Source organism: Cnephaeus nilssonii, assembly GCF_951640355.1.
Source record: "Cnephaeus nilssonii genome assembly, chromosome: 15".
NCBI lineage: Eukaryota > Metazoa > Chordata > Mammalia > Chiroptera > Vespertilionidae > Cnephaeus > Cnephaeus nilssonii.
In genome coordinates, this window is record NC_137086.1 from 22,971,608 (window position 1) to 22,984,375 (window position 12,768).

Sequence of the window (12,768 nt, forward strand, 5' to 3'; positions counted from 1 at the left end):
TTCCTTCATTGTCTGGTAATCTTTGGATGGCTATTCATGTTTAAGTTTGGAAGTTTTGTGTGAATGGACAAGGATGGTCATTTGGTAGGCCTCCTTGTATGGTGACCTGACCCCTGACCATTTCAAGTATTCCTGAATGTAAGTAATCTGAAATTACTTTTTTGGTACTGTTGAATTTCCTCAGAGAGCAGTAAAATTGTTGTTAACCTGAGATTTATAAAATTTCTGAAAGTTGAGTGTTTTAGCATTCATTATGCAAATTTATAGCTTAACTCTGGTTTTCAGTAAGTCTTTTTTTTTTTTTTAAACATTTTTATTTATTTCAGAGAGGAAAGGAGAGAGAGAGATAGAAACATCAATGATTAGAGAGAATCATTGATTGGCAGCCTCCTGCACGCCCCCTATTGGGGATCAAGCCTGCAACCCGGGCAATGTGCCCTTGACGGGAATCGAACCTGGGACCCTTCAGTCTGCAAGCCAACGCTCCATCCATTTAGCCAAAACAGTCAGGGCTTCACTAAGTCTTCTTATCCTGGCTTTCAATCCTGAACCTTTGTAGTTCAGACTTTTCAAATTAAACTTCTGGTCTTTTTCCCTGTATGGTAGTTTTAATACATGTCTGCAAGTTCTTTTTTTTTAAAATATATTTTTACTGATTTCAGAGAGGAAGGGCGAGAGAGAGAGAGAGAGAGAGAGAGAGAGAGAGAGAGAAACATCAACAATGATAGAGAATCATTGATTGCCACCTCCTGCACACCCCACACTGGGGATCGAGCCCGCAACTCTGGCAAGTGCCCCCACTGGAAATGGAACTGTGACCTCCTGGTTCATAGGTCGATGCTCAACCACTGAGCCACGCCGGCCGGGCTGCAAGTTCTTTTTTAATTTTCCTCTGTGAGAGGTTGGGTCTATGGCTTCTACTCTTGAATCTGAGCTGGCCTAGTGACTTGCTTGTAACTAACAGACTGCTGCACTGGTGACACTCAGAAAAGGCCAAGATGTTTTTTCCTGGTTCCCTTGGGACATTCCCCCTGGGGAAAGCCAGGTGCCATGTAAGAAATCTGAGTAGCTTGAGGTAGTTGAACTGGAGAGACCACATACAGGCTCTCCCCAGCTGAATTAAGTCCCAGCTGAATTCCTAGCGAACAGCTCCAATTTACTACAATCATTTAATAAGTTTTCAGGTGAGTATTTCCCCAAATCTGAGAAATCTGAGAAATTCTCAGTGGCAACTGCCCATTGAGCTCTTAGAGTGAGTGAGCCAGTATTGATGCACTATTATTAACTAAAACCCACACTTATTCAGGTTTCATTATTTTTTTACCTAATGTCTCTTTTTCTATTCCAGAATTTAATTTAGGATATACTATATTATATTAAATTACCATGTCTCCTTAGGCTCCTTGTGGCTGTGAGAGTTGCTCTAACTTTCCTTGCTTTTTAGGTCCTTGCTAATTTTGAGGAGTACTAGTCAGGTATTTTATAGAATGTCTCAATTGGTATTTGTCTAATGCTTTCCTTAGAGATTAGACTGGGATTATGGGGCTTGGGGAAGAAGACCAGAGATGAAATGCTGTTTTCATCACATTATATCAAGAGATCATACTGCAAACATGATGATGACTGTTGATTTGACCTTGATTACTTGGCTGAGATAATGTGTGTCTGGTTTCTCCACTGTGAAGTTAGTTACTCTTCTCCCCCTTTTCTTTTTGTGCTTTTTGGAAAGAAAGTCTCTTTGCCCAGTTTAAGGGGTGGGAAGTTATGGTCCACCTGTTTGAGTGCGGAGTATCTACATAAATTATTTGGAATTTTTATGCACTGAAGATATGTCTATTCTCTCACATTTATTCATTTATTCAGTCATTTATTTTAATCCACATGGACTCATGGATATTTTATAATTCAGTATTGCTTTATTTATTTTGTTATTTTTGATCTACCATAGGATAAGAGTTGTGAATTAGTTTTTTCTGTTTTGGTTCTCTCCTCCTGTATTACCGGTATTTTTTACTTTGGCATTGTGTTATTTGACTTATCACTACACTTAAATTTTCTTTGTGATTTATATTTCTTATCTTTTAAACTGGATTCTACCTCCTTCATCCCCCCCGCCCCAAATATGACCTAAATTTGCTATTTTGTGGCCATTATTTCTTTTATATTGCATTAGTTGCCCATATCATTTTATCTTTCATGTTCAACCTTTCTGGATCTCTTTATTGTGGCTGAATTTTTAAAATGTAGCGTGTAGATGATTTTGTTTTGGAAGTTCCTTTTTTTTAATAGGTGTTTATATTTATTAACATGACAGTGTCATTGTTCTGGGTTGTATTTGCTTTCTCTTTTTAATGTTTGAAATTTTACAATATTTTACTGTCTTTTGGGCATGTTTTTTCTTTCTGTGACTTAGACATTTTATAATCTATTTCATCGATGGTTATCTTTATAATCTATACTAATAAAAGGGTAATACGCTAATTAGACCGGGTGACCAGACATCTTCCAGATGTCTGACTTCCTTCTGGACAGTTAGGGGGTGACCAGGCCAGCAGGGGGGCAGTTAGGGGGCGACCAGGCCAGTTGGGGGACAGCCAGGCTGGCAGGGGGGCAGTTGGGGGGCAATCAGGCAGGCAGGTGAGCTGTTAGGAGCCAGTGGTCCCGGATTGTGAGAGGGATGTCCGACTGCCGGTATCGGGCCTAAACCTGCAGTCAGACATCCCCTGAGGGTTCCCTCATTGGAGAGGGTGCAGGCCAGGCTGAGGGACCCCCCCTTCCCCTGCACGATTTTCGTGCACCAGTTGTCTAGTTATGTAATAAATCTGAAAGATGTGGCAGTTAATTTACTTCTAATATTTCCTACTTTTTATCTTCTACCATCTGCTTTTGATTCTTCAATTACCACTCTTTATAGTAGCTGATTTCTGTTACATTTTGAAAATAAAATGTATTTTAATAAACACTGCCTTTATAATTATTCAAAGTGTGGATACATTTTGGGGGACACCTTGTATATCTGTCACTTCACTTAATCACTCTAAACAAATGTGACCTTCTTCCCCCAAGAAAGAAGAAATTCACACATATATGCTACCTATACCTTCGCCTCTTTCCTGCACCTTCTAGTAGTGTTGTTTTATTATTTCTATTTGATTATGATTTATGTTTATCATCACTTTTAAAAATATGTTTTTATTGATTTCAGAGAGGAAAGGAGAGGGAGAGAGAGATAGAAACATCAATGATGAGAGAGAATCATGGATCAGCTGCCTTCTGGTACCCCTGACCAGGAATTGAACTGTCACTTCTTGGTTCATAGGTCAACACTCAACCACTGAGCCACATGGGTTGGACTATCATCACTTTTTTAGTCATTTCTTATTTAGCTGAATTTGATCTCTTGAGTGTGTGTGTGAGTGTGTGTGTGTGTGTGTGTGTGTGTGTGTGTGTGTAATTAAAAAAAAATATTAAGAATGGGCCTAGAAGAATGAAATTGCATTCTTGCATGTGTGGGAGGTAAACTTTCTCTACCCTCGAGATAAAGGGCTTGTGAATTAAACTGATAAAATACAGAGAAGCAAGAAAAAAAGACAAAGTTTATTTATGGGAGCCCAAATAAGTAGTTAGACTTTAGAGTTGACACGCCATTTTAATGGGGAAGGGGATGGAGGGGAGGGGCACTTACGGAATAACAAAAGACTTTTAGGAAAAGACAAATAGTTCTTTAGGAGAGTAGATGGGGGCGGGGGGTCTTCTGACAATGTTTGATGTCTTATCTCAGTTCTGACTTCTCATCTGAGGTGATAGAAGTCAGTTTCCCATTATTGGAAGCCTCCCTTTGGAGGGAGGGATTTTTGTCTCATTTAGTTCTTTTGGAAGACTGCTTTTTAGATAGTAAGGGGAGTGGAGTTCAGACAAAGCCTCTTTCTGCATCTGTTGATTTATTCATGTCTTCAGCTCAATATAATTTTGATGCCACTGTGATATAATTTGTAATCCTTTCACATGTTTGAAAGGACAACAGTTTAGTTGATATAAAACACTTGTGTCATGCTTTGCTTCCTTGAAGTGTTAGACACTGCTCCACTTCTCTCTGCATTGCATTTTGGAAGACTGAAACTAGCCTGATTTATCTACTCCTCTCCTGCTTTAAGTTGCTGTATTTACGAGAGTGCATGGAAGAGAGTGAGGGATTGAATTCTCATAGGATTCTCTATTTGCCTTTATAATAGCTTAAATATGTTGTGTTATTTTTTCCATAACCTAAATTGTAAATATGTTTTCTCCAAATTCTTAGTAGACCATGGCTGTATAATACTTCATCCTGTAGGCGAGGTTTTATTAGTCTCAACATCATTGATAACTTTTTGCTGCAGGGATGGCCTGTGCATTATAGGATGTTTTAGAGCCTTCCTGGCCTCTCTACTAATTAGATGCCAGTATTTCTGCCTCTACTCCCTCCCCATGCCAGTTGTGACAATAAGAAAAGTCTCTAAACTTTGCCAAATGCCCTCTGGGGGACAAAAATCTCCCCTGGTTGAGAAACCAGTTATACACTTATTCCATTCTTCTATTGTTAGAAATATAAATTATTTTTATTTTCAGTATAAGTAGCACTCTACTGAATATCATTATGCACAAAGATTTTTCTCTTTTGATCTTTTATGGTGAATTTTACATTACTGATTTCCAAATATATAACCATTTTTCTATTTCTGTTTTGTTATAAAAGATTTAAAAATATGCTATTTGTTTAATGGATTCTATTGTTTAATCTTTTAAAATAATACAATATTTATGTACAGTTTGGGTTATTTAGAATAACTTCTCAGAAGTAGAATATTGGGTCAAAGTTCTAATTATTTTATAATCTTGGTATTTTTAGGATGCATTTCCGAGCTGGGATTGGCAAAACCACAGGTAGAGAGATTTTCCATAGCCAGTTTAATAATCCTTGCACCACATTGGTTGGTATAAAGTTCTACCTAACTGAGGCTTACCTGTTACTTTAATTTTTTAAATAAATTTTTAATTTTGAAATAATTTTAGATGTATAGAAAGTCACAGGCTAGTACCCCTGTAAACTGGTTTTCTTATATTACTATGGTGTATTTGTCTAAAATAAGAAACCAGCATTTGTACTATTCTGTTAACCAAACTCCAGACTCTATTTGGATTTTGCCAGTTTTTCTATTCTCTTTTTCTCTTATTCTCTTTTTCTGGGTCCAATCTGGGTACCACATTACATTTAGTACCCTTGCTTTTTGAGTCTCCAAACATTTATATATCACTATTTTGATTTTTAAAAATAATAACCGCTTTAAAATGCATTAATCACTTAAGCCTTGAGATGAGAATGCCATTTCTAGGCTGTTGCTTTTGTTTGAATTCTGACTTGCTACATAAATTTTGTTATCTGGATACACTAGGTATTTCAGTTTTCTCAATTATAAAATAAGAATATTCATAATACTAACTTTACTAAATTATTGTTTGATGTAAATGATATAGTGAACATCAATCTCTTAATATAAAGCCTGGCTTACAGAGCTCATACAAAAAAAACTAAGCATTATTATTATCGCTATACTAGTAGCCCTGTGCATGAATCCGTGCGCCAGTAGCTCTCTGCGGGGCCTGGCCGCTATGCGCCTGCTGCCTAGAGGCTCTCTGCGGCCCAGAGGCCCATTCGCGCCCCGGCCTGGCCAGAGGCCCTCCGTGGCCAGGGTGGAACACTTGCCTCGTCGCCGCGGCAACGAAGCAAGCATTCCGCCAGGCCGCTCACGCTGCCCGCTCTCAGCGGCTGGCGCCCCCCTTCCCCCCCAGGTCTGGGGGACTCCAGCGGGGCTGAGAGGACTGGGTGCCGCCATCTTGTGGCTATGGGCGTCATCTTTGTGATGGAGTGACGGTTAATTTGCGTATTACCCTTTTATTAGGTAGGATATGTTACTTTTTAGTCAAAAGAACAGAAACCCTTAGGAAAAAATGTTGTCCATAGGCCTAAATCATCTCTGACACCACTTCATCCTTTTTGATAGGAAGCAGATGGGATTGACAGATTGTGCTCTTTTTAAGCAAGGTTTGCCCAATGTCCATGTGGCTCCTTTAGAAGAGTGTGCAAGCTGTAGAAAGAAGAATGGGAATTTTGTAGTATCTGAATGTCCTTTGTTGAAATTTTAATAATTTACTTTGTAAAGATTTTTGGCTGAATATTTCTTTGAGAATTGTTTGCTTTATTGATACTAGTTTTTTCTAAAGGGTAGAATTTAAATGAGTTAATTTGTGAAGCATTTAAGCGCAGTGCATGCCGCAGAATGAGCACTATGGAAGTACTTGCTTATTCCTCAGTGCCTCAAACAAGATAAAAGCATATTTTGGTTACTTGTTATAATGAGCCTCTGGAGCAAAAATTAATTGAAATAATAAGAGGTAAGAGGACTGTTAGCCCTCTCAGATAGTCACCTGGTTGTCCCTGAAGGGGCTTGCTTTCTGACCAAACCTCTTGGCAGTCTGCTGCCATTGTACTATAGAGATGGATTCAAGCAACTAAAGGTACCTTTGGCCATATCTCATTTGTACTTACGAAGGAATAAAGAGAGATCGAAATTGTTTAGGCAGTTATTTCTCTTATCTGTCCTGCAATTTAAATTTCATTGCCATAAAAAGTATCCAAGTATGGTTGTTGAGGAAGAAATATGCCTAATTTTGGCAAAACCTAGAAAGACGGCACTAAAAATTATTTTTAATTCTTGTTATGGAGAATTTCACATGTACATAAATGTTGAAATGATAGTAGATACTGATCCCTCGTGTGCCTATCACCCTATTTCAGTAATCATTGACAGAGAGCCAGTAGTATTTTTAAATTGCTATGGACTTCATTTTTGTAGCGGTTCTTCAAGGAAATGACGATGCATTAAAATGGATGTATCTGCTGGGTCTTAATGGTCCACTTTGTCAAAGTAGGTGATTGTTTCTTTGTTTGCAAAGGAAAAAAAACTTTGGGTATCAATATATTGACATTTATTTTAGATCCTTATTGATTATAGGACTCACTCTAAAGGAATGTTCCTAGTTGAAATAACATTTATTAAATGGCATTCAATTTAAATAATTTTTATTACAGTTGAATGTTTAAAGTGGAAAAAGTACAACATCTATAATAATAAAAGCATAACATGCTAATTAGACCAGAAGTTCTTCTGGATGTCCTTTCTTCCAGACAAAGCCACAGCGGGTGGGGGAGGCAGCAGAGGCCCACTGCCATGGCGGGGCAGGACCAGGGCCAGGGCCAGGGCCAAGGCCCTTGCACAAATTTCATGCATCGGGCCTCTATTATATAATAGAGAGTATTTCTTTTACTCCTGTCTTCCAACCTCTTGATTTCTCTTCCCCAAAGGTTCCAGTTCTGTGTTTGCTTCTAGAAAATGAATATGTATATTTGTGTGCATGCTCACACACACATGTATATATATTTTTTAAATTGTAGGCTATTATGTTTTACCTATATATCATTAACTATAAATCTTGATTCTCCTATTAATCAGTTCCCAAAAGGGTGATATTAAGATGGTTTATTTATTTACTTATTTATTTATTTTTACAATATACAAAATAAATTTATTACAAGATTGTAGATACAAAATAATTATCCACTTATATTCAGTAAGCATTAATACTTGAAGAAAAATATTTTAAATAATATTTCCAAAACTGTACTAACATAGTATAAAATCACAAAAGTTGTAGGAAATATTAAAAATCTGCAAATAACAGGATTACTTCTCTTATAATCTAAAATATTTTTTTTCCTTTGGCTCTTTTTGTTCATCATTTTATGTTGTTCATTATATTCCACAAATGAGTGAAATCATGTGATATTTATCTTTCTCCAACTGGCTTACTTCGCTTAGCTAAGATAGTTTTATATATTTTTTCTAACAGTGCTGCAGTGAATATTTGTTTATATAGGAGTAAACCTATAGGTTCTTAGAATTTGGTTGAAGAATATGTGCAATTGCAATTTTGGATAGATTTTATGAAATTTCCTTTTACTGAGATTGTACCAGTTTAATGATATCAGCAGTGTGTATTTCTGCATAATCTCGTGGAGAAAATGATTACCAAACCTTTGATCTTTGCCAATTTGACCCATGAAATTGATACCTCAGTGTATTCTTAATTTTCATTTCTTTTATGAATATGAGGTTGGGCATATTTTAAGATCCATTTGTGGGGGGGTGTTTCTGGTCCCATTTTTCTATCACCTTGGTCATTTTCTTACTGACTTATGGGACCTTTATATTAGGGAGATTAGTTTATGATTAGAAATGCAGTTCCTTAAATCTTACCATGTAATGTGCTATTGTTTTACTTTAGGCTTCTTTAACTTTTTAAATTAAAATAAGCATTGACATAGTTTAAAGAACAACATAGTTCTGTAAGGCCCTCTTCATGGAGATTCCCCAGAACCAACCATTTCTAAATCTTAGTTCCTGATTTCTTTGGAGTTTATCTTCAAATCTCTAAATCATGTGCTGCTTGATTCCGCCCCGCCCCCCCCACACCCACCCAGTTTTAGGAATTATTTATCTCATTACCGAAGATGAGATTTACCACTTTCACCCCTGTATCCCCAAACGCAAGCCCACACTCTTCCTTTTCTTCCTCATCTGATCAAGAGAGGATTACTTTTTATTTCTTGTGCTATATATTGAACCTTAGAGTTATTGTATAAGTTGAATTATTAAAAAAAATTTAACCAGGTTTTGTTTCTTGGTTTTCCTTTCTACTAGAACTGTGGTTCTCAACTTGCTGCACATATGAAGCAACAGAGATGCTTTAAAAAATTACTGATATCTGAGTCCCATCCCCAGAGATTCTGATTTAATCGGTTTGATGATTGTAATGTGCTAGGATTTTGAAACCATTGTTGTAGAAAAAGGATGTGCAGGGAAATTTTCTTGTTTTGTGTGTGGTTTTTTCTTTTTAGTAAATTCAGATAAATCTGAAAAATATACTTGGATAGGAGTTACTAGAGAATATATGAGCTAGTATAGGTGAATTCTCTATCAGATTTAAATATATAACACCTATAACATTTTTTCTTTCAGATTAATTATTAAACATGGGTGCATTTTTGGATAAACCCAAAACTGAGAAACATAATGCTCATGGTGCTGGGAATGGTTTACGTTATGGCCTGAGCAGCATGCAAGGATGGAGAGTGGAAATGGAAGACGCACACACAGCTGTTCTAGGTATTCCTCACGGCTTGGAAGACTGGTCATTTTTTGCAGTTTATGATGGTCATGCTGGATCCCGAGTGGCAAATTACTGCTCAACACATTTATTAGAACACATCACTAATAATGAAGACTTCAGGGCAGCTGCAAAATCAGGATCTGCTCATGAGCCTTCAGTGGAAAATGTCAAGAATGGTATCAGAACTGGCTTTTTGAAAATTGATGAATTCATGCGTAACTTTTCAGACCTCAGAAATGGAATGGACAGGAGTGGTTCAACTGCAGTGGGAGTTATGATTTCACCGAAGCATGTCTACTTTATCAACTGTGGTGATTCACGTGCTGTTCTGTGTAGGAATGGACAAGTCTGCTTTTCCACCCAGGATCACAAGCCTTGCAATCCAAGGGAGAAGGAGCGTATCCAAAATGCAGGAGGCAGCGTAATGATACAGCGTGTTAATGGTTCATTAGCAGTGTCTCGTGCTCTGGGGGACTATGATTACAAGTGTGTTGATGGCAAGGGCCCAACAGAACAACTAGTTTCTCCAGAGCCTGAGGTTTATGAACTTTTAAGAGCAGAAGATGATGAATTTATCGTTTTGGCTTGTGATGGGATCTGGGATGTTATGAGTAACGAGGAGCTCTGTGATTTTGTTAAATCTAGGCTTGAGGTATCTGATGACCTGGAAAATGTTTGCAATTGGGTAGTGGACACTTGTTTACATAAGGTATGTAAGTCTTTTTGCTATAATTAAAATACCCTATTAAATTTGAAAAAACATGGTAAGTAAAACCAAGCAAACATAAATTTTAAAAACTTAGTATTTTCATTATGGTTGTATATTTTTAAGTTACTTTCTTCCGCAGAAACGAAACCTTTTTTTTTAAAGCCATTCTCATTTGCCTCAACCTTCTAATTTGAAAATTAAGTTGAATAAATTTCTGTGGTATTTGTTGTCATTTAAGTACTTTATGGCTTGTTGCTGTGGCAGAGCATCTATACAGAATGTGACTTTTAAAAAATGTTTTTATTGATTTCAGAGAGGGGGAGGAAAGGGAGAGAAAAATAGAAACATCAATGATGAGGGGAAATCATCGATCATCTGCCTCTTGCATGCCCCCCATTGGGAATCTAGCCCACAACCTAATAATGTTCCCTGACTGGGAATTGAACTGTGACCTCCTGGTTCATGGATCGACATTCAGCCACTGAACTGAGCCACACCAGCCAGGCCAGAACATGACTTTAACTCAAATTCTCAGCATTGGCAATAGCTGTCTTAAACCTTACTATGAAGCAGTTTGATGTATATAAGTATAATTCTGTACTAGATACACAAAAGATCAAGAGCCACATAAAATGTTGGAAGATACACCAGAACCCTAGACTAGGTAAAGTTTGTAATTTAGTTTTGCGCCTCCTAGCAGGTAAGATAAAAACAAGGAAAAGTATGAGTTGCGTATTTTTTACTGATCAGCTGCCTCCTGCATGCCCTCTACTGGGGATCGAGCTTGCAATTCGGGCATGTGCCCTGACCGGAATCTAACTCCTGGTTCATAGGTCGACGGTCAACCACTGAGCCATGCCAGCCAGGTTCAATCTTCCTTTTTCATTTAATAATATATTGTAGAGAGATCTCCATGTTTATAAGTATTGACCTAAATCATTTTTCCTGGTTGCATAGCATTCTGTTGAGTGAATGACATGTAGTTTTTTTTAGAATAACCAAGAATGAGATGTACTTTGAAGGAAAGAAGTTTGTATTGTAGATAAACAGCACTCTCCCTTTTATTGAAATGATGTTAGTTTTCAGGAATTTTGACCCCACCTTTCTGAATGTGGAGTTTAAATGATTCTGGGGACATATTTCACTTCATAGCTTTTAGTTTGAACTGATAAATATGCCTTTTGGTAGTGTTAAAAGATTCTAGCCAGAGTTCTAGAATCTCATGAATCATAAATGATAGTAATTGGGACAAGAGGCTGGAATATGTGATTCATCATAGTTCTTTGAATGAAGCTATGCTCAAATCGAAATCAGTTTTGAGAAGTTTAGTTAGCTGTTTTTGTTGAAACACACAGATTTATGACCCACTCTCTGTTACTTATGGAGTTAAGTAAACCTCTTAACCATTCCTATTTTCTACCTACATAATTTCGTCACTTCACTTGTTTGTATTGTAAAACTAAGGGTTAGCAATATTATAAAACAATGTGATTAAAATAGAATATAATTGCTTTGAATTTAGTTCAAAAGATTGAATATAAATTTTTAAATCCATGGAAAGCATTTGGCCCAGTGCTTAGCACTTAGCAATTAATTGCTCAGTAGGTGTTGGTTGCTCAATAGGAATAGATCCAGTTTTTAAGTAGATGTTTCCTTGATAATAGATTTAAATGAAGTGTTAATATTTTCTAGCACTTCTAACACATTATGTCCTAATAGTTTACAAGCACTTTTATTATTTTTTTTAAAATATATTTTATTGATTTATTACAGTGAGGAAGAGAGAGGGATAGAGAGTTAGAAACATCAATGAGAGAGAAATATCGACCAGCTGCCTCTTGCACACCCCCTACTGGGATGTGCCCGCAACCAAGGTACATGTCCTTGACCGGAATCGAACCTGGGACCTTTCAGTCCGCAGGCCGACGCTCTATCCACTGAGCCAAACCGGTTTCGGCTACAAGCACTTTTATATGTTAACTCATGAAATCTAGGGAGATTGTGATAATTATCATAATCACAAGAGTATCAATAAATGATTGCTTTCTATGAACCAAATGCTATTCTAAACACTTTACACTTTTAAAAATTCATTTAATTTTCACAACCATGAAAAGTAAGTAGCATTAGTATTGTTTTTGATAATCATTTTTCAGGGTTGCCTTTTTACAGTATGAAGCTATAAATGTAGGATGAATACTTATATCCTGTCAGCTGGAAAATTAGCTGATTATTTATGCAAGGGTGGTTTGCATAAAACCAAAGGGAAGAATCTTTTTTAATTGCTGTATAAAAATTACTGAAACACATTTATACTTTGTGTTTAGAGGAAAGTCATCTTCATGTAGATATAGAAGTAGCATCATTGAAATTACATGTTGAGGTGTAAATGTAAATTATTTCCTTTAAATATCTTAGGATATTTAAACTTCTTGAAACTATTTTTCAGTTAATTTTCCAACTGATGGGATATGATGTATGTTTTATAACCTAAAAATCTAATGGAAATTACTTATATATTGGCATATATAAATAATTTCCATTAGATTTTTAAGTTTTATACACACACACACACACATGGATGGATAGATAAGGAATGGCTAAGCAATGCTCATACTATTGTTACTAAAATAGAAAATGGTTAGAAGAAACTGGGATTTCTAAAAATATGAGGTATTCTGTTTATTCATAAAATTGCTTTAAAAATCATTAGTATTCAAGTGAATATTGGACTTGAATATCTATGGTATCAACTTTTGCCTGATCTGAACTTACATATAAAATCCTGGTTCTTG

The 12,768-nt window shown here is 36.6% G+C and overlaps 1 protein-coding gene across 1 annotated transcript in view; it reads left to right on the forward strand.

The window, feature by feature from the left end:
* PPM1B (protein phosphatase, Mg2+/Mn2+ dependent 1B) overlaps positions 1 to 12,768 on the forward strand; it is a 54,895-nt gene that overhangs the window by 23,864 nt on the left and 18,263 nt on the right. Inside the window, exon 2 of the mRNA XM_079791619.1 lies at positions 9,114 to 9,989. Within this exon, the coding sequence (XP_079647745.1) occupies positions 9,128 to 9,989 (862 nt within the window). The 5' untranslated portion in view covers positions 9,114 to 9,127. The remainder of the gene's footprint in view (positions 1 to 9,113; positions 9,990 to 12,768) is intronic.